The following is a 27802-nucleotide window of genomic DNA, read 5'->3' on the forward strand; positions in this document are numbered from 1 at the left end:
GCTCTACAGTCTACAGTTTGAAAAACCCAGAGAGGAGGCAAAAGCAGTGCTAGACAACCGATAGACTGGGTCCAAAAATCCTTCGAAGACTGTCTTCATGCCACGTATATTCAGGGACAACAGATAGGCCTATGCTGTCCAAGTTTGCCTAAAGGAAGCAACATGAGATCTATATTCCACTAACAGCAATACCCAATACACTGCTAATGATATATTTAATGACAAACACTCAGTGTCTTGACAAACTGGTGTACTCTACAGAACATGGAATCGAGTATAGTAAGGTGGAATTTGTACAGCAATCTTATCAAATATGCTTTTTCTTCATTGAATTCTTCCAAGACTGCAAACTGGTGTAATGTTTAGTTTAAGTATTTTCCAATAACTGAAAAGATAAGAAAGCAGGGGCTAGAACTAAGATGTAAAATGTTTTTGCACTGTCCCAGATTCTTATGTCAAAGGAATTTTTATGATGGTATGTTTTACAATGCTAGAAGGGATCCAAGGCTTTCATTGTTTCTTTGCACCAAACCATTCACTAGACTCTCATTCCACAAGCCATCTCATTCCAGACACACTACATCTACCACCCTATCATGAATCACATTCAAAAGTCCTCAAAATACTCGGTCAATATGTTTTTCATCTCTCCTTTGCCTGTTTATACCTCCTAACTTACTCCACTCACTGTTGCTCCTATTTGTTCCTTAAACTGTTCACTTAAAACATTTTATTATTTTCCAAATTTACTGATACTCTCTCCCTAGCTCTCATTTGCCCTCTTTTTCCCCATTTGTAATGTTGGTAAGACAGATGGTGTCTAAAAAGCAAATGCTTGGGTAGTGCAGTTCCAGAAAAGTGTATTTCTGGTGGAGTGGAGTCTAAAAGCTAGGTAGGGAGGGCAGTTCCTTATCACATGTCTGGGTGTTACAATGTGTATGTTTTATCAAATTTTTTTTTTTTTTTTTTTTTTTTTTTGAAGATGAGGATCTAGAAGTACTGGTCTTTGAATTGTAAAGAAGGGGTATACTTTTTATTCTACTTGGGGGTTGGTGGGTGGTTATTAAGTTGCATGGGTGGGAGATGTCTAGTGTTGTGACAAAGATCTGAATGCTATGCAATTGAAGATAAGATTGCATGGGATGAATTATTAGGTAGTAGTTGGTTGACAGCCAACGGCCTGGGAGATACATTACCAGTACTACCTGCCTGGGTATCAGGAGGGTTAGTGACAGCTCTGTAGCAAGCCAACACTTTAGTTTTTGTCAAGTTGCACTCATCTGACCCAGGAAGCAGTCTTTTCTTTCCACCTCACTCACATGTGGACTACTGGCATTCTGTCCACAAACACACAATCTCTCCTAGTCGCACATAACATTTGACAACACTTTGCTCACATGGCTCATTCTTCGTACCTCTAATTTTCCTGTGGTGAGTGCGACGTGCTAGCCATGCCTTTTGGCAAAATATTTCTAGGAGCAATAGATAGAAGTAGTGGGTAGGAGCATTAGGTAGATACAGTCAGTAGGGAAATTAGGGAGAAGCCTGTGCAAACACTGCACTAGACTTGCCCTCTGCCAGTGGCCACTTAAGGGTGAGGCACTAAAGGTGAAGAAGCAGCACTGAAGTTCACTAGTTATGGAAACTATTGCTGTGGCCACCCCCTTGAGGGAGTTCTATAAGCAAATAGCTGTCAGTTGTCAGAGATATAGATAGATAGAGAATTATTTTGCTAATCACGTAGGGAAGCTCACTCACTGCTCTGCAAAGCAAAGTGGACAAATTAGATGCACACAATTATAATTTACAATGTCAAAAGAGATGATTTATACACTGACTTCCTTTCATACCTGTTAGGTAATCCAAATCTCGGGGACAAAAACTCTTTTGATCCATACATTTCCACCACCCCATTAGATTAAAAATGGCATAATTCCTCTCTGAATCAATCACTGAACCTCTAGAACACTGCAATCATTCTCAGGTGTCAAATTTTGTATACATAAACATTGCATTCTTTGGAGCAAGGAATGTGTGCTCTACAGTCTACAGTTTGAAAAACCCAGAGAGGAGGCAAAAGCAGTGCTAGACAACCGATAGACTGGGTCAAAAATCCTTCGAAGACTGTCTTCATGCCACGTATATTCAGGGACAACAGATAGGCCTATGCTGTCCAAGTTTGCCTAAAGGAAGCAACATGAGATCTATATTCCACTAACAGCAATACCCTATACACTGCTATGATATATTTAATGACAAACACTCAGTGACTTGACAAACTGGGTGTACTCTGACAGACATGGAATCGAGTAAGGTGGAATTATGTACAGCAATCTATTCCAAATATTGATATCAACAGATTTACCTGAAAAATACTTGGGTCATGGAAATACACTACCATGCACAAGTATATAAGGAAATTAGTTGAGTATTTTTGTGATGAAATACTAGTACTAATTACATATAAATGGTTTTACTAGTCTGTTAGACTACCAAGATTATGTGTCTAAAATAATCAGAATCATAGAAGTGGGTAATTCAGGTTAAGTGCACAAAATGAATTTCATGGAACTGTGAATCCTAAAAAGGCAAGTTAGACTAGAAGTAACTGTTTTGCAGCTGTTATGTCATGCACCAGATGCATGAAAATTCTTTGGAATGCAACAACTTTAAAATGACCAATTACGAAAAATGATTAGATGATGAAGAAGATAAGGCCATTTGGAAAAACTGAATAGATGGGATAAGTTTGATTAGAAAAATGAATAGATGATGAGGAAAAGGCCTGTACAGCTGATAGTCAAACTAGTTGAAAAAATACAAAACATTTAATAGTTTTACTAGTTTGTTAAGACTTCCAGGATTTTGTGTCTAAAATAATCAGTCAGAGAAGATAGTAATTCAGGTGAAATACAAAATATCCACTTCATGTAATTGTAACGAGATAACTGTTTTGTGGTTTTTATGTCATGCACCAGATACTGATGGGTGACAATTCATTGGTATACAGCTTTAAAATGACATGAGAAGAATGGACAAATAATGAGGGTGAAGAAAGGAAGCTGTTGGTCAAAAAAGTAGAAAAATAATAATACAAAACAGTCTAATAACATCAGTGATACTGACAGGACAGTCTGTGCATTGTTTAGTGTTATTATGAATAAATATATATACACTGTTTTAATACTGTAACAGGGTAAGCTGAAGGGGCATTACTGTTTTGATGTGTTCCTTTATGAGGCAATTTTAACTGGCATGAAAACATTTGTTCTCATTCTTTGATAAAATAAGTTGACACACATTGGAATCATGATTTTTTTTTATCTTGGTGTTCCTGGAATAGCAAAATGTGCTACTACCATAAGCGAGATGTCACTTTCAATGAAGCTGTAACATTGTCAGTGGATGGAAAGAAGTAAAGCCTCATCCAAGACTTCTCACTCGTAAAGAGACCCACCTTACCTTACTCCCATGTAGTTTGGAACTCTGAGCTGCAGGAGCCCTATAAAAGAGGTTCTGGGGTAGCATTACTACAATGCAACCTTTGCTCAAAATAAAGAAAATCTATGAACTAATAAATAACACACCTCAGTACTTTAGTCTTCTGTAAATTAATTGTTAAATTTTGCAATGTTTTGAGGAGAAACATTCAAATACAAACATGTATTTGTGTATGGAAACTAAAATTGAGAGATTTAGCTCAAATATGATTTCTCAATAGTATGGTAAACATACTGGGACACAGTGATGCGTATTCAAAGCCTTTAATCATATCTTCCTCAAATAATAAGCTTATGGATGGTCAAATTATATCTAGGTTTTCCAAGATTTGGACAAAAACCATATTTTATCAAAGTATTTATCAATTACATCATTCCCATTGTGTCTATACTGGAAATTTGGAAATTTGCAAGTTAGGAACGATTTTACCAGTACTGAGGCAATGAATGCAAATACTTAAAACATTTTCATGTATATACTTGTTGCGAGTCAACTGCATTTTGGCACACTCAAATAGAATGACATTTTGTTCATTCGCATAATGGCATTATTGGATTTATGCTAATCAGCACCACAGATAATGGAATAACAATATCATAAATGAAATGACTGTTTGCCGAAATAAACATTTTCCCATTTAAATATCTACAGCTTTGAATTATTATAAAGCTATAGTCAAATGTTTATCTATCTAAGCAGGTGCCACCCTGGATTTACACAAATAACAGTACTAAACTGTCACCTCCAGATCATCCTTCAGGGAACCCTAGAGATGAAAAAATATGAGGAAAGACAGACAGAAAGTATCAACAATTCCAGTTTCGCTCCTTTGGCAATCAGATTCTAAGAATGCATCAAAGTGAAACAAATAAGATTTTCAACAAAAAGAATGATTCAGGCTTTGATAACACTTGCTTCTTGTAAGAAGTTTTTGGGAAGAAAATATAACTAAAATTTCACCAACAACAAATGCTCTCTTCACCTGAAAAAAGACTTTGTATGCATAAATCAGTTATTGACACAGTTATTTATGTTCTTAATGATGTAGTTGGAAAGCTGCTGCTAGCAGCATCAGCAGAACTGAACAATAAAAGGATGGAATACAGTACAAATTGGCAACGTTGTTACATCTGGACTACACAACTTTCACTGGATATTTGGCAAAATAATTGCAAGTACTCTACTTCTAAAAATCTGGAAGGTTATCTAACAATGAAATATATATTGGCAGTGCACATGTAAGCAGGATGGATGTTTTTGAAAAGCGAGATGAAATGTAAAGCTGTACAATAACAAATAAAAAAATGAGACTTTTATACATAAAAGCACTTCCTGTTTCAATTAATGCATTAAGAGTGATGTATTTCATCGTAAAGGATAGGTAAAATGGTGATTAAGTTAAAGTAATGAAAGGTAAGAGTATAAGTTTGTGGACAAAGCAGTAGCTTTCAATATTCACAGTTCTAATGATTACTAATGAACCATTTGTCAAAATATTCAATCACAGAATGCACAAGGCTGAAACAGACTTATCTACAAAGGAACAATAGTTCTGTATAATGATGCTGACGAAAGGTGAAGTCCACAGCAATGTCAACTGCAAATGAAACTTAAAAAAGGGGAGGGGTTGTGCAAAAAAGGTTCCAGTAATGAGAAAGTAGGAGAGATATAGTTATGTAAACTACTGTTTTGTAATATACATCCCTAAATGGTGTGCAAGCAACTGCACCATGAAAAAACTGACTGTCGAAACAGCCATTTTAAACAGAATACTGCCCAACAAATATTTTTTTTATAATAACTGTTAAAGATACAAAAACAATAAGAAAATCATAAGTATTTTGCAAATATTACTGAAAGATAAATGAGTAGCACTACAGATTAATGGTCAGAACATTTTCAAGAAATGCCCCACATTTAGCTGGTTTCAAATAATTATTAGATCTATGAAAAAAAGGTAATATACATATATATATATATATACATATACACACACACACATACACATACATACACACATATACACACACACACACACACACACACACATACATATATATACATATGAAAAATGCACAAAAAAAGGAATAAAAAGTGTTCACAAGTAATACAGCTGCTTTACTTCCTAATACACCACCAGTTAACAATAGCACTGTGCCCACCCCTCATCAGCTGTCTAATAAAAATTGGCATGAAGAGGGAGAGAGAGAGGAAAGGGATGGAAAAAAGGGAAAGAGGGTGAAAGAAAAAGTTTCGCTTAACTTTTGTATTCATGGTTCATTGTTACTTTACAGAAAAACTATGCCAAATATGAAGAACAGCATATTTAATAAATGTAAACAAGAAAACTGTAAAAAGTATGAGAAAAAAAGTAAGATTTGATTATATGGAATGTGTATGAATCTGCCTTGGCTCTCTTATAGATCAGGTTCCTTCAACTCCTTGGATTTTTCTTCATTCATGTTTGCCTCTTTCCATGTAAGCGAAGTAGAGCCAAAAAAGAGACAAAGAAATGGCCTCATTCAGTCACATCCAAACAATTTCAGCACACCCTCTTCAGCTCTCTCATGAGTACTCTTCTTCCTACCACGACTCTCTCTTACCCTATCATTTCAAATTCAATTCACCTTCCTTACACTACATACTGTCCACAAACATTTCCAATATATTCATGATATCCTTAATATTTCTGTCCAAGACCCACACCTCACATCCATAGAGTACTGACAATACTATACCATCAAAGATACCCATCTTTGCCCTTCAGGACAGTGACACCCTTTTCTATACATTCCTCATTGTGTCCAAGACCTCTGACCCACCCGAAGACTCACTCAAGCTCCCATGGTTCCAATCGCTTCCCTATCCACTCCCAAGTATCTAAAACACTCCACTTCCTCTAAGTTTTCTCCATTCAAACTCACACTCTTTTCACTACTAAATCTTATTTTTATCCACACTTATTTGCAACTTTCTCCTTTCACACTACCAAACTCAGACATCAGCCTCTGCATTTTTCACTTGAATCTGCATCAGTGCTGTATCATCAGGAAACAAAAGCTGACTCCTCCCAAGCCCCCTACACCCAGCAGACTGCATACCTACTACTCTCTCCAAGACCCTTGAATACACCTCCCTCATCACCCCATCCCCTAAACAAATTAAAGAGCCATAGTGACATCACACAACCCTGCCACAGAACCACCTTCACCTTAAAGCACTTACATGCATGTTCACCATTTCCCAAGTCACCACAGCAGCACCAGGAATACATGAAGAAATTGTCCCATTCGCTCAGATCCAAAACCACATCCCACAATTCCCAACCAGGCCCCATATCCTATTCGTGAAATCTCTACAACTTTATATGCCCTGGTTCAATCTGCTGACAGCATGTCACCCCCTGCAATTCATTATTTCCCATGAACTTCTTACAGTCTCCTGCATGTTCAGGCCCCAAGCACTCAAAGCCTTTTTCACTCCATCCTTTCATCTCCAATTCAGTCTCCCCATTCTCCTTACCCCTCCCACTTATGACACATATACCCTCATTGTCAACTTCACCTCACTCATTCTCTTATGTGTCCAACCATTTCAACAAAATAAGCAGAGAAAGTAAGCAAGAGCTACACAAATGAATCATATCCTGCTACATTTGTCATCCGAGCCTGTCAGCATTAAATTGCCACAGGAAATGTAGAGCTGTGTTGATAAGGACAATATTATGTAAAAAAGTAAGGCAATTAAAGATATGCATGACCATAACTAGCAAAAATCTCGGAATCAAATCAATCTGATGGTATAAAAATTTGTAACTACTGGCATTATATGCCACTAGAAATTGTAGGAGTTTAATGAACAAGACCAGTACATGACAACACAATATGCTACCACTGCTGTTAGACAGCATCACAGCATAATATGACCCCACCCAAAGCTAGTGTCACAGTTTATAAAAGTCTATGCTGAAATAGATGAGGCACAATTGATATACTTGTACAGTAGTATGGTATATCAGAGATATGAAACTGCAGAGAAAATTCAAAGGCTTCCATTAATCTTTGGTATATCCAACCTTTAATAAAAGAGAGAGAGAGAGATGAAATGTATGTATCTGCATTATAAAAACTCTGTACAGCACAGTATCATACAGTTAAAATCACAATGTAACTTTTATTCAAGATATCATTAAAGCTTCCTCCCACTGCAAAAAAAAGATCTATGAAAATGTGCCTAGTGAGTCAGTGCTGAATTAATTCTTTAATATACTGCATCATGGGTACATTAGCTATCCAATTAAACTTAACAACTATCAATATCAAGTTTGAATGACTATGGATTCATTCCTTTTTTAAAGAATACTGAGTAAAAGTTTCACTAACTATTCAATCTAAGCCTCAACAATTATCCATTTCCTGGAATACTGCATAGCACTTAGTATGAGCCATCACATTTTCAGTAAGTCTTGATAATTTTTGCTGATTCTACAGACTGATAAAAGTGCAAAGCAATATTGTCTTCTCATCAGTGTCATTCAATAAGCAGAAATTCAGACTGAATGTATAGTAACTTCCAAGTCTGCCAATTTTTTTCATGAGAATGAAGAAATAATGACATCTAAGAATTAAGCTGATATCAAGTAACAGGAGGGACAAGCTGACCTTTGTACAGTATGTACTGACGGGTGAGAACTTTCCCCAAATTTCAGAATCTAACTGACAGAGCTTTCGACTATTATCCTGTTTATCAAGATGAAATCTTGTTCTCATTTATCAGAAAGTCTGCACTGACTGGATAAACTCTTACACAGTACATATGAGTCAAGTTCAAATATTTTGAGTAATAAGAGTATTCACCTGGATTTTACTATGGACTCATTAGTCTTTGTTGTTTCTTATATTCCTCTTGAAGCTCTCTCAGATTAGCTTCTAGCAGCGGTACATCATCATAACGACTTGCTTCCCTGGAAGAAAGGGACATTTTGATATCAATAATCCACTAAGTCAGGACAACTTTATATACACCAATGACATTTGGGCTCCACATGCCAAGACATCTTCTCCGTTGCTCTTTACAACACAGTTCTTAAAGTTCATGTTATTTTTTTCACTATGAAGTACTTATTTTTTTCACTATGAAGTACATCAGTGAGAGAGTAAAAAGCACTTACTTGGCTTGTCTAATATAATTCCTAATAATATTCATCTGTTGGATCATTGGGTCATCGGTTTCTGTTACATTATGGGCCGATGAATCTGCACCCCAGCCAGTGTCCACAACCACCTGATGGAAGTAAGGTCATAATTTAGAATCACTGAATCAAAAGAAAAGTTTTACTATGATGAGATTGCTGAATTATGAAATTAGGTGACCTAATTAACTTTTTAACTTACTGACTAGTGGTGCTATAATGAATGCCAGCATGCCAATAGATAATGTGACACTCTTCAGGACTAAGCTAACCCTTTACTGCAAAACTACCTGTGATCAATTTATAGGAACTGACCCACCTCCTCTGTCTGTTGTCTTTTCTTAAGGCTGGCAAATGATGGAGGAGTGATACTGCTTGACCGTGTAGGTGTAGAACGTGAGGAGTCCTTAGAATCTCGGTCTCTGCGTCGTAAAATTTCAGCAGCCTGTGCTTCTGCCTGACGTTCCGCTTCCTTTTCTGCTGCTAGTCGAGCTTCAGCTTCCAATCTGATAAAATGAAACTGAATTCATTTAAGCAATGAAGTGATATTATCTCTTAAAATTAACTTTCAATGACACAATAGCCATGCAAGACCTATTTCTTTTTACTTTTAACCACAGAGCAGTATGTATTAATTATCCTCATCATTTCCATCAGTCCATCTTGTCTTAGTTATTGCTCCTATTTTCATTATATATCTATTTTCTTACTATCTCTGTGAATGAAATCCTTATATGTATCACAAAAAATATTAAAATTTCATAGTTCAGCTGAAAAATGTACAGCATTAAGTATGGTATGACATCAATCTAAAACCATTATTTTTTACCAAAAATCACATATTCTAATTCCATACTATATATCATTACCTCATATAAAATCTTTTTTTTTCTCTAACATATTCAGCTCTAACATATTCAGAGTTAAAGAGGAAGGGGGAAAAACAATTAGGGACTTCAAGGAGGTGAAGTTTGGAGTCTGTAAGGAGACAAGAGCAGAAGAAAATGACATTTCTGATGAAGAAAGAGTTGTACATGTGAAGGAGAGTGAGGAAGTTCAAGACTGTTGTAAGTTAGAATAAAAGTAGGTTTTGAAAACCAGGTGAAAGATAGTGCTTATGCTCCAAGAGGTGAGAGAAGTGAAGCTGAAAGAAGAGTACCTTGATAGAAGGTGAGTGGGTGCTTTGGCTGTTTTGGTGCACATGACTAAAATATATTCATCAAATCTAAGAAATGTTCAGATAAAGCTATGTAACCTGAGGCTGAGAAAACTACACTACCTCAGCATGGTTACTAATTTCTGCAAACACATCAGTAGTTTGCTATATGTGTGATGAGTCACAGTGAAAAGCCTTAAACTGGAGGCTAACTGGCTCAAGTGACTGTTAATGTATAGCAATGTCTAAGCTAGAAAAACCAGGTCAATCCTAAATACAAGATAACTTGCTTGGAACAAAGCTTGTGTTATCTCTTGCTCTTATATGATGCAGCAGTAGGCTTTAGTATACCTACCTATTTTATCAACTCCATTACAAATCATTCTGGAGCGGTAACTTTCACACCTGAAGGATAATCAATGTTAAAGGTATGGTGCAGAAGGTGTAGAGTAGTCTGGCACCACCAAATGGTGGCAAGTCTCTCTCTCTCTCTCTCTCTCTCTCTCTCTCTTAATATCTGGTGTTGATCTTTGGTTAGTGTGAACCTAACCATTATTATTCACTACTTAAGAAACTTTATGCTATGAAAATAGGTCTAAAAAGGTCTTACTAGCAGTAAGAAAGTCACAGTACCTTAGTTTACTATTAGAATGTGTAAAAATTTAACTACCTCCTTCTTTCTTGCAATTCCCTCAAGTCCTGATGACTTGGCAGTTTAGGTAGACTAAGAATATATTCTTTGAGAAATGTTGTGGTTGTGGAGTGTATCCGACGTTGTAAGAGTTCTTGTCGTGGCCCTGGAGGAGGAATACTGCTAGAAGCTGCATCTGCTACATCCTTCCCAGTGGTGCAACCAAGGTTACGAATACGCTGAGCCATAGAATTTAGACTATCACCTTTCTTGAGTATTTTCACTCTCAATTCTTCTGCATCATGCAGTCCATATGTAGTTTCTCCACAGCTGAAATCATGTTTTGCTGTTACCATAAATGGATCATGAATATCCATATTGTAAGCAAAAATGGAAAAAAGTATTAAGCTATTTACTATAATAATGTTGAGACTAATAAAACAAATTTCAAAACTTTAATCATAGTCTCACAGTTTTTTTTATAAAAGTGATAAGTTCATATCATTCACTGGCTGATAATAATCACATACAAACTTGGGAATTCTTTCCCTATCAATTTTCTTCATAAATCTAAACAAGTACATTCTTGGCCACATGCTCTTTCATTCTTTATTATTATAATCAGTCCTATCTAATCTTCTACAGTTCTCTTTTTGATTCCTTTCATTCCAAGGTTCCACTTGAGAAACTTTCCATGTTATCCTTTATTCTCTACTCACTAAGCACTGATTCAATATCCTTTACTAGTGTAATGCCAAGTAAAATCCAATGAATGAACAACTGCCTCACTTCCAACACCAAATCTTTTTCCATGCATGATGCATAACTATCCATGAATACCAATGTCCACATGCAAACCAAATATGTCAATAAGTATTTCTACACCCAAGAAAAGAAGGCAGGTATTTTTTGTATTACCTAACAAACAATTGCTATCAGTTACTTTTCATTAAGCAACAGTGACTCCATGGGTTACCCAAGCATGCTGATGAACTACCTTATGTCCAAAAACTGAATAACTATAATTTGAAGCATTTCCTACTAAACAAAGATTCCTTGCAACCAAATACATTTATGTTACAAATCCTAACCTGCACACTCACTCTCAATCTTACACCAGTAACTGAAACTCTGGTGCAAACTCCATAGTATGCAAAATCAGTGGTCATACACTGCAATTTTCATTGTCTTCTTTCATTACTTGGAACAATGATACTAATTATACTTCCACCTATACCATTCTTCAATATTCTCTTTAATATCATATTCTTCAAGAACATTTGATAGTTGTCAATGAAACATTCCACTTCCTACATCAATTTAAAGTTATCCTAACCTTAACATTCTGCTTTGAAAAGTCTCTTACTTTTAATTTCAGCATTCTAATAAACTTTCTCATTTCATATGTATTTTCTCACTTATTTCCTAATGGATATCTAATAGTAAGATTCTTTTTCTTTCAAACTATTCACCATTTTCCGCATTAGTAAGGTAGCGTTAAGAACAGAGGACTGGGCCTCTAAGGGAATATCCTCACCTGGCCCCCTTCTCTGTTCCTTCTTTTCGAAAATTAAAAAAAAACAAGAGGGGAGGATTTCCAGCCCCCCCCACTCCCTCCCCTTTTAGTCGCCTTCTATGACACGCAGGGAATACGTGGGAAGTATTCTTTCTCCCCTATCCCCAGGGATATCTGATAGTAAGATTCACCTTTATTAAAATTCTTCCACACTAATGCTTCCAAATGAAATGAAATTTTGGAAATATACATTTTCTACCATAAATCTCAAGCCGCACACACCACAATACAGTAACTAAACGAAAACTAGTACTGAAGTCTTAACATGTGAGTGTAAACGGTTCATGATCTGAATTATGTATTTTCAAGAAACATTATCTATTTCAATTTTGGGCAATAACAGAAGCAATACAGACTTAAGTGCAGAGATTAAATTATTACTTGTACAGATTCTTACCGTAAAGACTCTGCCATACGTATATACTGTGGTATAAGGCTCTCAATCTGGGATCTGTATTCCATCAGTTTTTCATAATACAATGACAGAGTAGTTTTGGACGTGCGTTGCTCTACTTGGTTATCTCTTGCTTGGAGACGCTGATGAGTAAAGGACAGAATCATACATAAGAAAGAGTAGAGTTAAACCCAATCTTAGGAGACAGAGGAGTAAAATTCAATAAGTCACCATAAGTGTAATCAGGTCTAAATTAATTCGATATGACAATTAAAGTCATTACAACACAACTTGCATTGACAGCCAGCAACGGTTTGCATTTCTACATACTGGTTTAACTTTTAAACTGACAACTGTCACATGCTTAACATATACAACTATGTAAAACAAGAATTAGGGCTATCTTAGCATGTATACACAGAGGAAAAAGTAGCAAGGAGGAAGTAAGAAAACATAAAGGTAAAAGTAAGGGATATCAAAATTGAGAAACAAATGTGCCCCTTAAATTCAAAGATATAGTAAAGGTCAAAGAAAAAGAAACTAAAATGAGGCCTACAAATGCCAGGCTAATTTTGAAATGCATTCTGACAAATGGATGTTACATATTTTGGTGGCTAACAATAAGGTTCATAAAAGTTTTTTTTTTTTCACCCTAGTCACATACATGAATTAATGAGAAGCTCTACTTTGGTCTCAAGCATTTATGTTATCTCACCTAAAGACACTGTCATACAAGCTTTCAATTACTGTATACATACATGAGTATTTTGGTGATATGGGATGATAAGGAATGAAAAAACAATTTGGAAGGAGATTTAGTAAAATAAGAATTTTTACTGGAAGTTAGAAAGGAGAAAGTGGTAGAAATAACAGAATAAGATATGCAAGACAAAAATATCTGACAAAATCACATAAGGTAAGAAATCGATGGAAGAAGTATTTCAAAGAGCTCAAGATATCAAAGGAAGGATATTATTTTTTTTTTTTTTTTTTTATTATACTTTGTCGCTGTCTCCCGCATTTGCGAGGTAGCGCAAGGAAACAGACGAAAGAAATGGCCCAACCCCACCCCATACACATGTATATACATACGTCCACACACGCAAATATACATACCTACACAGCTTTCCATGGAAGGATATAAAGCACTAATTTCATCCAAGGAGATGAAAAAAAGGGAGGGAAAATCTTTATAAAAGGAAAAATATCCAAAGATGATATAAAAATGAAATTTCCCATATCTTTCATCAATTATAAGTTGAACATTCTGAACCAAAACATCACAGGTGTCCATGCTACATGGCAATTCCAATTCTACCAAAAGTATCTTCCTCTATTTTTCTAAAAAATTACCTACATCCCTGTCATCACCTCTAGATCACCATCTCCAGCAAGCCATCAATTCATAGCTTTTTAAGTTAAGGATAAATAAATCTCATAACAAGAATTCCTGTGACTTGCTACCAGCACAAAATTTCAGTATTTTCTTGTAATGATTCTGTTAATCATACACAGACAGTTCCTAAACCATACTGGTCATTCACTTTTTTTCAGTGACTGTCTTTAAATCCAGTTTTCATACAATTTCCACCTTTTCTTTTGTACTTAACACCTACCATTCCTTTTAGCACTGTTACACTCAGTGCAATCTGTTCTACATTTGTGGCACTCTGAGGGCAAATACAATCAGTGTTATAAGAAGAGTACAGAGCACACATGGCAAGAGCAAACACTCTATGAAGGCTGACACTTGACCCATGGGTCAAGAATTGGTGAATGCAGCACACAATAAACATAACAGCAGGAATTTTGAATGCTCATATCTTATGTACATTGTTTAATTAAGCAGGTTTTTGGTTTTCAGATACCCTACCAATCTTTGATTTAAACTTTTCAAGCTATGACCAAGGTTATGTTACAGTGCATGCTATGACTCCTACCAAAAGTGACAACATCAATGGAATAAGTGATTCTTGAGTCTCCCATGCTACATAAGCAACACAATAGTACTAATACTAAAGGAAAACAGCTTACCACCATGCAATGTATGCATGTCCTAAAATGTTGTTCAGCTGTCACTGAATCCATCACAGAGAGAAGTGAATTGAGGGAGCCCTGTGACCCAGAGCGACGGAGACTAGAGATGCCTGCAAGTATGGAAGTCACTCCTGAACCTGCCCCACTGCTGACTGTCAATGCTGACATTTGATCCAAGCTGCCTTGATGAACTGGACTCACTAGCTTTTCTGAAAAAAAGAAAAAACAAACAAACATGCATTAAGAAATGACATGTTAAGATACAAAATAGATGTTTGGCAACAATTACATGAAGAAGCATTATAAATGATGGATTACATTGTTGCTTCAGAGAAAACTCACTAATTAGGAACTCTTATCTATGTACCACTTTACTAGAAAAGAAAATGGTACTAAAGCATAATACTAACTAAATAAGAGGTAATGTTTGAAACTTGGAATATAATCTGACAAATAAATGAATACAGAAATCAGGATGTACTTGGTGTGGTACTTATCAACATGGTGAAGGTTAAGCCATGAGCTCTGATAAGTTTAAACCTTCTCATCCAAAGAATTAAATTCACATTTGGTAGGAAGCAGGGTAAAGTGCATTTGCTAAATGATTTCATAAACATGAAGCACACACTTACTTGCATAATCAAAGGTGAGAAAATGAGAACATTCATCACACATGATGCCACCACAAAGACGACAGTGATGACGACGTCGAGCCAAGTTGAACGACCGTGCACAAAAAGGACACAGTGGAACATCTTTATCCTCTGCCCACATGACAATACTTCGTTCATGGGCTGTAATACATGATCGCTAATATGAAATGGCTATCATTAAAAGCTAACAGTAGAAAATTATATTTTATACACATCAAGAACTCTGGCAATGCTTGTGTCACTTGCACATACCGTGATGTCAGAATGTTCATATCTGCATTCAGTTACTGGAGCTGATATCTGCATATTATGCAATTACATAACATTTACTCTGCCCTAAAAATCAGAATGAACATCTACTTCCTCTAAGCTTTGTTCATGAGAATAATGAAATTTACATGAGTAATACAATTTTCATAGAGGTAACTGGTATCAAACTGACCTTTTCTTTTTACAGAGTCATTTGGTAAGTCTTTCAGTAGCTTATCTAGTCTAATGAGTAGTTTATTCGTTTCTGCAACAAAAGAATCTATCCTTGCACTTCTTATCTTCTTGAACAATGCTGTGTGACACCTTGAAGGTCCTGTTAAATAAATATATATCACTTGGGAAACTTTTCTTTATGGAGATTTTCAGATACAGCCTTATAAAAACACACCCTAAATTCTCTTTGTTGTGTACAGAACTAAGACAGCTGAATATGATGGAGGGAACCCAGACATCAGAAAAAAAATAGTTTCCCAAAACACAATCCTTTAGGCTTGAGTATCGATAGAATGAATGAGCTACATATAACATCGACATGTGCACCTAACCTATGTAGTTCAAATGGTAAAGAAAAACCTAAAAGAAAAATCATATCATGATTGTATGTGAAAAATGGTATCTGAATAATTAGTTCACAAAAAGTATAAAGTATAGTTCACAAACAGTATACAGTATAAGATTGCAAATATCTGATTTATTTCATGTATGTGGAATGAAGTTGACAAATGGAGGTCAATAAAAACTATAATAAGACCAGCACAACTTTCTTCTATGAAGTTAAGCCTCTCAATGCATTAACATTAAGGTTCCTTCTTTTGAATTTCATATACACACATAAAAAGTTACACATACTAAAATCTCTACTTATCAATTAAAGTTATCCCTGGGGATAAGGGAGAAAGAATACTTCCCACGTATTCCCTGCTTGTCATAGAAGGCAACTAAGAGGGGCAGGAGTGGGGGCTGGAAATCCTCCCCTCCTATTCTACTTTTCCAAAAGAAGGAAGAGAGATGTGAGCCAAGTGAGGATTTTTCCTTCTGAGGCTTAGTGATTAATTCTTGACACTTTCTTGCTAATGTGGGCTATGGCAAATGTGGATGAAAAAAATCAATCAAAATATATTGTCAGCCTTGAACCACAGATTAAAAAACCTACGGCAATGAAATCTCATTTTTGGTTTACAAATGTTCATTATGACTTCAAATTCTGAAAATATGGTTAGAAAACTGTTTTCAACCAAGTCAGATTGATTTAGCAATCCATTCATAATTCTTTCACCAATGACTCAGCATAGCTATCTAGCAAAGCTAAATTATTAACATTTCCCTTCTGTGAGAAACTGGATTAAATTAAAAATCTGCATTTAAAACTATATTTCTCAGACTTTTTCAATACTGTAAATTTTTTGAGTGTGAAAAAATAGACAATGGTAGGGCTTGAAAAAAAACTATCCCTGGGGATAGGGAAATAGAATACTTCCCACATATTCCCTGAGTGTCGTAGAAGGCGACTAAAAGGGGAGGGAGCGGGGGGCTGGAAATCCTCCCCGTCTGTTTTTTTTAATTTTCCAAAAGAAGGAACAGAAAGGGGGCCAGGTGAGGATATTCCCTCAAAGGCCCAGTCCACTGTTCTTAACGCTACCTCACTAACATGGGAAATGGCGAATAGTATGAAAGAAAAGAAAGGGCTTGAAAATATGTGAGACAGCATTAAGCATCCTTTTTGTTTCCTGAGAATCCCTAAAGTATTGATAGTTATAAACTTACAATTTCAATCCTTCTTCCTTATCAAGAACCACACTACACTCCTTATAACATTCTATTGATTTTTATTGTCATCCTACCACATCCTATATTTTCATTTATTTATTTTGTTTTGTCGCTGTCTCCCGCATTAGCGAGGTAGCGCAAGGAAACAGACGAAAGAAATGGCCCAACCCACCCACATACACATGTATATACCACATCCCATTCACTAAATAATCATTACATTCATTTTTGTATGAAACACCCCATCTTCAAATGATAATGGTAAAATACTGGTAAAGAGAATAGCATAAAATCAAAACTGATTACCTAAAGGTGGAGGATCCCAGTTCCAAGGGTTATTAGGTTCATACTCTGCACCATTATTGTCAAATGGAGTGCGGCCTCTCGTTGCTACAAAATCTGGTTCATCTTCATTAAGTAATTTTTTCTTTGCTTTGGTAAGGAGACCTGGTTAAAAAATGCATTTCATTAATTCTTGTTACAGAGAAATAGCCCTTGCTACTTATGCATCCATCTGTCAAGGAGTAGCAAACTACAATAATTAAGTCACAACTACCTTAATCCAAAAGAATGCAACAGAAATTCTTGCTGAAATAAAGAAACCAAGTTACAGTGGCTATACATTTACCTATGCTGAAAGAGAGATAATTACAACTTTATCTGACATTGCAAATAGTACAAAATTTTTCAAAACTAGCACTCAAAGGTCAACAAGAACACAAAGCCTGAAACCATATTAGAAACAATCAGTGAGAGACATGAAAAAGCACTTAAATGGTAAAAGATCTGCAGATGAATGAGACAAGCTAACTGATAAAACTGTATATTCAAACAATGCAAAGAAAGGAACATGAAAGGACTTCAAATACAGGGGAAAGTCTCATACATGGGGCCTCAAGACTGCAAAGCTCCACCCCGTACTGTGCTGCACAAATGGGTAATCAAAAAACAATTCTATGTGTACTTATAAGTAAAATCAACAATTCCAATCCCAGTGACCATTCCTTCATCTGAAAGAAATAAGGCTGAAAAATATGAGATAATAAGACCAAGAAAAGATCAGTGGACAAGAGAAGTTTTATCATAAACAGAAGATCCAGAAACAATGTGGTAATGGACTACAAAAATGAATACAGCACACAGAAAATACTTCTTTATTACAGCAAAGCTATCATTGTAGAACCATATTTAATGTTTTTATCAGTTTTTAAGCTATACAGCATATGAGTATGATGCATGCAAGTAAATGTCGCAGAAATCCAAATGCAAAGTATTTTCAAAAGTAAATGGAAAACAATGCCACATTAAAAATATTCATCAAATTATATCCTCTTGTAGTAAGTCTTTATTGAACTCTATTCAGAGTTATCATCATATAGCATAAAGAATCTATAAAAATAGAAATAGTCTTTTTTTTTTTTTTATACTTTGTCGCTGTCTCCCGCGTTTGCGAGGTAGGCGCAAGGAAACAGACGAAAGAAATGGCCCAACCCCCCCCCATACACATGTAAATACATACGTCCACACACGCAAATATACATACCTACACAGCTTTCCATGGTTTACCCCAGATGCTTCACATGCCTTGATTCAATCCACTGACAGCACGTCAACCCCGGTATACCACATCGCTCCAATTCATTCTATTCCTTGCCCTCCTTTCACCCTCCTGCATGTTCAGGCCCCGATCACACAAAATCTTTTTCACTCCATCTTTCCACCTCCAATTTGGTCTCCCTCTTCTCCTCGTTCCCTACACCTCCGACACATATATCCTCTTGGTCAATCTTTCCTCACTCATTCTCTCCATGTGCCCAAACCACTTCAAAACACCCTCTTCTGCTCTCTCAACCACGCTCTTTTTATTTCCACACATCTCTCTTACCCTTACATTACTCACTCGATCAAACCACCTCACACCACACATTGTCCTCAAACAACTCATTTCCAGCACATCCATCCTCCTGCGCACAACTCTATCCATAGCCCACGCCTCGCAACCATACAACATTGTTGGAACCACTATTCCTTCAAACATACCCATTTTTGCTTTCCGAGATAATGTTCTCGACTTCCACACATTCTTCAAGGCCCCCAGAATTTTTGCCCCCTCCCCCACCCTATGATCCACTTCCGCTTCCATGGTTCCATCTGCTGCCAGATCCACTCCCAGATATCTAAAACACTTCACTTCCTCCAGTTTTTCTCCATTCAAACTCACCTCCCAATTGACTTGACCCTCAACCCTACTGTACCTAATAACCTTGCTCTTATTCACATTTACTCTTAACTTTCTTCTTCCACACACTTTACCAAACTCATTCACCAGCTTCTGCAGTTTCTCACATGAATCAGCCACCAGCGCTGTATCATCAGCGAACAACAACTGACTCACTTCCCAAGCTCTCTCATCCCCAACAGACTTCATACTTGCCCCTCTTTCCAAAACTCTTGCATTTACCTCCCTAACAACCCCATCCATAAACAAATTAAACAACCATGGAGACATCACACAGCCCTGCCGCAAACCTACATTCACTGAGAACCAATCACTTTCCTCTCTTCCTACACGTACACATGCCTTACATCCTCGATAAAAACTTTTCACTGCTTCTAACAACTTGCCTCCCACACCATATATTCTTAATACCTTCCACAGAGCATCTCTATCAACTATCATATGCCTTCTCCAGATCCATAAATGCTACATACAAATCCATTTGCTTTTCTAAGTATTTCTCACATACATTCTTCAAAGCAAACACCTGATCCACACATCCTCTACCACTTCTGAAACCACACTGCTCTTCCCCAATCTCATGCTCTGTACATGCCTTCACCCTCTCAATCAATACCCTCCCATATAATTTACCAGGAATACTCAACAAACTTATACCTCTGTAATTTGAGCACTCACTCTTATCCCCTTTGCCTTTGTACAATGGCACTATGCACGCATTCCGCCAATCCTCAGGCACCTCACCATGAGTCATACATACATTAAATAACCTTACCAACCAGTCAACAATACAGTCACCCCCTTTTTTAATAAATTCCACTGCAATACCATCCAAACCTGCTGCCTTGCCAGCTTTCATCTTCCGCAAAGCTTTCACTACCTCTTCTCTGTTTACCAAATCATTTTCCCTAACCCTCTCACTTTGCACACCACCTCGACCAAAACACCCTATATCTGCCACTCTATCATCAAACACATTCAACAAACCTTCAAAATACTCACTCCATCTCCTTCTCACATCACCACTACTTGTTATCACCTCCCCATTTGCGCCCTTCACTGAAGTTCCCATTTGCTCCCTTGTCTTACGCACTTTATTTACCTCCTTCCAGAACATCTTTTTATTCTCCCTAAAATTTAATGATACTCTCTCACCCCAACTCTCATTTGCCCTTTTTTTCACCTCTTGCACCTTTCTCTTGACCTCCTGTCTCTTTCTTTTATACATCTCCCACTCAATTGCATTTTTTCCCTGCAAAAATATATACCTATCTATATATCTGATGCCTGTTCCCACCTGGAACTCCCTCAAGGGGTTGGCCACAGCAATAGTCTCTACAACTAAAGAACTCCAGTATCGCTTCTTGGCCTTTAGTCCCTCACCTTAACAGACAATTGGCAGAGGGTAACCCTTGTGCAGTGTTTGCAGAAACTCCTACGTAATGTCTCTAAGAAATGCTCCTATCTAATGCTCCTGTCTAATTGTTCTTACCTACTACTTCTATCTATTGCCCCTACCATTTTGCCAAATGGTAGGGGTAGCACATAGCACTCATTGCAAGAAAATCTAGAGGTATGAAGAATGAGCTGTGTTTGTTTAATGCTGTCAACTTTTATCTATAGCATGGAGAGATAGTATTTGTGGACAAAATGCCTGTATTCCATGTGTGGGTGAGGCAGAAAGAAAAGACAACTACCTGGGTCAGAGGAGTGCAACCTGACAACCACTGAAGTGCTGGCTCACTACACAGCTGTCAGTAACTCTCCTAATACCCAGGAGGGGTAGGTAGTAGTAATATACCTCCCTGGTCATTGACTGTCTACCATCTAAACCATACCAGTCATGTTTCATCATATGAAATGAAATTCTTTTAATTTAGCCTGATAAAAAATTTAAACCTACATTAGCTCCAGTGGCTGAAAGAATTACTAACATCAGAATCCACAAACTATAGAAAATAAGTTATTTAGGACTAACTTTTTCCTACCTTCACTGTACACAGCAGGAGGACGTATTAATAACTTACCAAGGCTTAAAAACTTAACTTGTAAATGATATATACCTTTGAGTGCCTGGACAAGAGCTTTATCTTCAGATCCATGCTCCCGTTCAAAATGAACCTGGAGTTGTGTGACGGAAGTTAAATCTAAATAGCAGAGTGGGCACAAAAAACCCTCCAGCACCTCCCCATCAGCTCCTGGCCCACCATTGGCTCCACTCATTACAACTCACTCAAAATTGGAATCCTTTCAAAAGAAGAAAAGGTTGGGAGTAAATATTTATGATGAATGAAATAAAAGAAAGGGATGGAAGAAACACCTATGCTGCATACATATCTACAAAACACTGACTAGAAGACCACTAAAGAGCAGGGATCTCCAATTACCTGAAGCAAACTCGCTATTCTACTAACCTAAGAAAAATTAATCTAATATCAAAGTATATATATATATATAGGGGAGAAAGAATACTTCCCACGTATTCCCTGCGTGTCGTAGAAGGCGACTAAAAGGGGAGGGAGCGGGTGGCTGGAAATCCTCCCCTCTCATTTTTTTTTTTTTTTTTTTTTAATTTTCCAAAAGAAGGAACAGAGAAGGGGGCCAGGTGAGGATTCTCCCTCTAAGGCCCAGTCCTCTGTTCTTAACGCTACCTCGCAAACGCGGGAAATGGCGAATAGTATGAAAAAAAAAAAAAAAATATATATATATATATATATATATATATATATATATATATATATATATATATATATATATATATACATATATATATCTTTCATACTATTCACCATTCCTGCGTTAGCGAGGTAGTGTTAAGAACAGAGGACTGAGCCTTTGAGGGTTTATCCTCACCTGGCTCCTTCTCTGTTCCTTCTTTTGGAAAATTAAAAAAAAAAACAGAGGGGATGATTTCCAGCCCCCTGCTGAATATATATATATATATATATATATATATATATATATATATATATATATATATATATATATATATATATATTTTTTTCATACTATTCGCCATTTCCCGCGATAGCGAGGTAGCGTTAAGAACAGAGGACTGGGCCTTTGAGGGAATATCCTCACCTGGCCCCCTTCTCTGTTCCTTCTTTTGGAAAATTAAAAAAAAACGAGAGGGGAGGATTTCCAGCCCCCCGCTCCCTTCCCTTTTAGTCGCCTTCTACGACACGCAGGGAATACGTGGGAAGTATTCTTTCTCCCCTATCCCCAGGGGGATATATATATATATATAAATATAAATATATATATATATATATATATATATATATATATATATATATATATATATATATATATGGGGATAGGGGAGAAAGAATATTTCCCACGTATTCCCTGCGTGTCGTAGAAGGCAACTAAAAGGGGAGGGAGCGGGGGGCTGGAAATCCTCCCCTCTTGTTTTTTTTTTTAACTTTCCAAGAGAAGGAACAGAGAAGGGGGCCAGGTGAGGATATTCCCTCAGAGGCCCAGTCCTCTGTTCTTAACGCTACCTTGCTAATGCGGGAAATGGCGAATAGTTTGAAAGAAAAGAAAGATATATATATTCAGTGGATGTAGCAAAAATCATAGAATAAAGTATATTTCCAAGCTTTTTTTCATGATGAAAATATCATGGCCATTCTGTGAATAACTTCTTTACCTGAGTAGAGAAATTATACAGGAGAAAGTTACTCAGAAGTACAGTACTTATACAAAAAGCCTGAAGCTTACTAATTTTCTTTTCCTATTTATATGCATCGATATTCACTATGCACATGGCAGGATTATACAAAATAGAAAAAAAATACAGGGAAACAAAACAGTGGTAACATTTCTAAACAATAACAGTATTAATAATAATGATAATCATAACAACAAAGCCTTTCCTTCATCTGTCCCTGGCAGATGAAAAATGGTAAACAAGTACGAAAAGAAAAATAGCACACTACTAATAATTTTTCTTCATACATGCTCCCCATTGCCTGTGTGAGCAAGTTAGTACCAGGAACAGGTGACTCAGCCTTGGATGAAGAAAAATCCTTACTTGGCTCCTTGCTCCATTCCTTCTTTTGGAAAGCAATACATTATGAAAAAAACAAAAAACATACTGATACAGTGAACGCCAGATGCTACAAAACCCACACATTTTGACAACCGCCCAGTATCTGGGTTTTGTGAGGTTTAAAGAAACACAAAAGGCACTATTCTGGGTTGTGAATATTATGGTAAAGTGGTGTGATTTATGATGTGCGATTTTTCTCCTATGACGCAGAATACATCCAAATCCTGACGTAATAATAATCGTTCCAATTCATTCAATTCCTTTCACGATTCTCACCCTCCTATATGTTCAGGCCCTGATCACTCAAAATCTTTTTCACTACATCCTTCCACTTCCAATTTGGTCTCCCGCTTCTCCTTGTTCCCTCCACCTTTGACACATATATCCTCTTTTTCAACTTTTCCTCACTAATTCTCTCCACATGTCCAAACCGTTTCAACACACCCTCTTCTGCTCTCTCAACCACACTCTTTATTTCCACACATCTCTCTTACCCTTTCATCACTTAATCTAAACACTTCACATCACACAATGTCCTCAAACTTTTAATTTCCAACACATCCACCCTCCACATTACAACCCTATCTATAGACCATGCCTTGCATGGAATAATAATAATAATAATAATAATAATAATAATAATAATAATAATAATAATAATATGGGAGGGTTTTGATTGAGAGGGTGAAGGCATGTACAGAGCATCAGATTGGGGAAGAGCAGTGTGGTTTCAGAAGTGGTAGAGGATGTGTGGATCAGGTGTTTGCTTTGAAGAATGTATGTGAGAAATACTTAGAAAAGCAAATGGATTTGTATGTAGCATTTATGGATCTGGAGAAGGCATATGATAGAGTTGATAGAGATGCTCTGTGGAAGGTATTAAGAATATATGGTGTGGGAGGAAAGTTGTTAGAAGCAGTGAAAAGTTTTTATCGAGGATGTAAGGCATGTGTACGTGTAGGAAGAGAGGAAAGTGATTGGTTCTCAGTGAATGTGGGTTTGCGGCAGGGGTGTGTGATGTCTCCATGGTTGTTTAATTTGTTTATGGATGGGGTTGTTAGGGAGGTAAATGCAAGAGTTTTGGAAAGAGGGGCAAGTATGAAGTCTGTTGGGGATGAGAGAGCTTGGGAAGTGAGTCAGTTGTTGTTCGCTGATGATACAGCGCTGGTGGCTGATTCATGTGAGAAACTGCAGAAGCTGGTAACTGAGTTTGGTAAAGTGTGTGGAAGAAGAAAGTTAAGAGTAAATGTGAATAAGGGCAAGGTTATTAGGTACAGTAGGGTTGAGGGTCAAGTCAATTGGGAGGTGAGTTTGAATGGAGAAAAACTGGAGGAAGTGAAGTGTTTTAGATATCTGGGAGTGGATCTGGCAGCGGATGGAACCATGGAAGCGGAAGTGGATCATAGGGTGGGGGAGGGGGCAAAAATTCTGGGGGCCTTGAAGAATGTGTGGAAGTCGAGAACATTATCTCGGAAAGCAAAAATGGGTATGTTTGAAGGAATAGTGGTTCCAACAATGTTGTATGGTTGCGAGGCGTGGGCTATGGATAGAGTTGTGCGCAGGAGGATTATTGTGCTGGAAATGAGATGTTTGAGGACAATGTGTGGTGTGAGGTGGTTTGATCGAGTAACGTAAGGGTAAGAGAGATGTGTGGAAATAAAAAGAGCATGGTTGAGAGAGCAGAAGAGGGTGTTTTGAAGTGGTTTGGGCACATGGAGAGAATGAGTGAGGAAAGATTGACCAAGAGGATATATGTGTCAGAGGTGGAGGGAACGAGGAGAAGAGGGAGACCAAATTGGAGGTGGAAAGATGGAGTGAAAAAGATTTTGTGTGATCGGGGCCTGAACATGCAGGAGGGTGAAAGGAGGGCAAGGAATAGAGTGAATTGGAGCGATGTGGTATACCGGGGTTGATGTGCTGTCAGTGGAATGAATCAAGGCATGTGAAGCGTCTGGGGTAAACCATGGAAAGCTGTGTAGGTATGTATATTTGCGTGTGTGGACGTATGTATATACATGTGTATGTGGGGGGGTTGGGCCATTTCTTTCGTCTGTTTCCTTGCGCTACCTCGCAAACGCGGGAGACAGCGACAAAGTATAATAAAAAATAATAAAAATAATAATAATAATAATAATAATAATAATAATAATAATAATAATCATAATAAGAATACTCTTTACCCCTGAATGCCTTTTCTACCTTCACAAAATTATGAACAAATGAATGAGCCTTTGAACAAATATCCTTGTTCGGCTCCCTTTACTTACTTTTGGGAAACAATAAATGATACAGAATAGAAGGCTTTCCATTCCCTTTGCACCTGCCACTCTTAGTTCCCTTTTACACTGTGCAGGAGATACTGTATGTGGGAAGTCTTTCTCTCCCATCTTCAAAGACAACAATAAAAATCAAAATAATACAGCACAAAACATTCTCTAAATATTACCAATGGTCTCTCAAAAGAAGTTATGAATAGTGTCACTGATATTCTTATTATCATTTCTAATTCTGTTTGTTATCACCATCATCGGTGTGAATATTTTCCCCACACAAGATTCACAATACTATAAAGGTCACCTAACAACTTAAGATCTTACAATAATAACTGCATTTTTTTGCAAAACATGGATTTCTTGAAAATGTTCTCCATTACTTCAATCAAGAGAGAATCAGCAACATATTGAACGTGCCCAGTAATAATGTATAGTCATTTCAGAAATAATCAACTTTTGTTGTGCCATATTAACCGTGATTTTCTTTAACTCACCCAAAAGATGATTAGTTAAAACTATCAAAAAAATGGACAAATTCCTCTGTGGAAAAGAAAATAATGATAAGTTTTTACCAAAAAATTTACTAAACCACTGGGCTTGTTAGAGGAGAGAGGCCATACTAAAGGTGGCTGGCCAGTGTCCCTGCTCCCTCTTCAATATTTTTGAATTTTCATCCATTTGTGGGTTACAATGGGGATGGCTAGGGGTCAGGGGATGGGATGAAAAGCTCCCTGGATGGAGTGCTAAGCAAAAATAGTTGTTTTGACTATTCTCACCTGTATTTTCTTTGCAATTAAGTATGGCTACTCTCATAAAGCAACTGCTGGACTTACTCAATGTTTTCAGTGAAAACTCAAACATTATATCCCTTTTCCCCACAACTAGTTTGTCCAATTTTGATATTGCCATTGTGGTGGCAAACCTAAAGTAAAAACATTGTGAAGCAAACTAAAAATATTTATGAGTAGTAATACCAATACAATGGAAAGATGCTGAAACCTTAAAAGTCTACACAAAAAGTACCTATATTCTCCACATATTTCTGTGCACTTGAGAGAGTATAACAGTTACGGGAGACTCCAACAGTAAGTTCTGAACCTACACCTGCATCAAATATTAAGATTTGCCATGTACTGTGTCTGTTTTATAATCCATGCCTGTGCAACCAAGATCTGGTCCCTAAATCTATGAATGCTGTACAAGAAATTTTTTGGTGATGCATTGATATACAATGTATAAGTTTATCATCACCATCTTAACAGATATGCCAACCTGATAAGGAACCTTTACCTATCATTACAGGCAATAAACCTAATTATGCAAATAGCTCATTACATGAAGACAATGTGTATAGAACATGAAGTTCAACCATGCATGTCTCTTCTCAGTACTATAAATTCTCTTAACATCACCTCTTAAAACCCCCCAGTCCTATTCAAACCGCACAAATCCAGCTTAAATGGTGAATAAAGCCAGGTATGAAACGTAAGGCTACTCAGTAACAGTTAACATGACAAAATTATTCATCCCACCACAAAAAAAAATATATTTAATACCTGTACTCTATTATCCCCTCGAGAATTCTCTCCAAAATCCACGAGGTTTATAAAATTATTCATCCCACCACAAAAAAAAATATATTTAATACCTGTACTCTATTATCCCCTCGAGAATTCTCTCCAAAATCCACGAGGTTTATCTTTAAGTATGGACACTCAATCCCTAATCTACTGAGAACAGATCACAACTCCATGGTGGAGCAACAACAACAACAAAAAAACGACACAGTTCGGCCCCTATTGTCTTGGTCCCTCCCACTACTTAGCCTTTTGCCTACAACACAATAGTGACAATTACAACCTCTCCTTCCACCACTACTTTAAGGCGTATGAAGCTTCTCCCCAATACCTGGAATGCAGCTGGGTTAGCTTTAATCTCATCAGATGCAACCACGACTCAGAAACTCGTCTCTAGCGACGGGGAACACGAAAAACATGAAATGCACAGGTCACCTAGATTTGACAGCCCGTACAGACGGGCGGAACTATCAGCTGATGTGC

General features: G+C 37.0%; 1 protein-coding gene across 2 annotated transcripts; it reads right to left on the minus strand.

The window, feature by feature from the left end:
- Positions 1-3591: 3591 nt before the first annotated feature.
- On the minus strand, positions 3592-27800 carry Rbsn-5 (Rabenosyn-5). Of its 2 annotated transcripts, none has more exons than XM_071693864.1 (11): positions 27651-27800; positions 21479-21662; positions 17483-17623; positions 15582-15722; positions 15119-15280; positions 14484-14695; positions 12453-12592; positions 10519-10809; positions 9012-9198; positions 8672-8784; positions 3592-8464 (listed from the first exon to the last, which is right to left on the minus strand). In XM_071693864.1, the coding sequence occupies exons 2-11, from the start codon at positions 21636-21638 to the stop codon at positions 8368-8370; spliced, it is 1644 nt and encodes a 547-aa protein (XP_071549965.1). In that variant the 5' UTR covers positions 21639-21662; positions 27651-27800; the 3' UTR covers positions 3592-8367. The 2 variants fall into 2 exon arrangements, with proteins under 2 accessions (XP_071549965.1, XP_071549966.1); XM_071693865.1 differs by lacking the exon at positions 27651-27800 and adding an exon at positions 27391-27518 and having other exon boundaries at positions 8219-8464.
- Positions 27801-27802: the final 2 nt, after the last annotated feature.

Source organism: Panulirus ornatus, chromosome 56 (assembly GCF_036320965.1).
Source record: "Panulirus ornatus isolate Po-2019 chromosome 56, ASM3632096v1, whole genome shotgun sequence".
Lineage (NCBI taxonomy): Eukaryota > Metazoa > Arthropoda > Malacostraca > Decapoda > Palinuridae > Panulirus > Panulirus ornatus.

Excerpts from the sequence above, each read along its gene's own strand:
- Rbsn-5 (XM_071693864.1), bottom strand. The coding sequence starts at position 21,638 with ATGAGTGGAGCCAATGGTGGGCCAGGAGCTGATGGGGAGGTGCTGGAG. Across the intron at positions 14,696-15,118 it reads TCTCACCTTTGATTATGCAA|AAAAGCTAGTGAGTCCAGTT; the intron begins GTAAGTGTGTGC and ends TCTTTTTTTCAG. Across the intron at positions 12,593-14,483 it reads CATGCATACATTGCATGGTG|CGTCTCCAAGCAAGAGATAA; the intron begins GTAAGCTGTTTT and ends TTTACTCATCAG.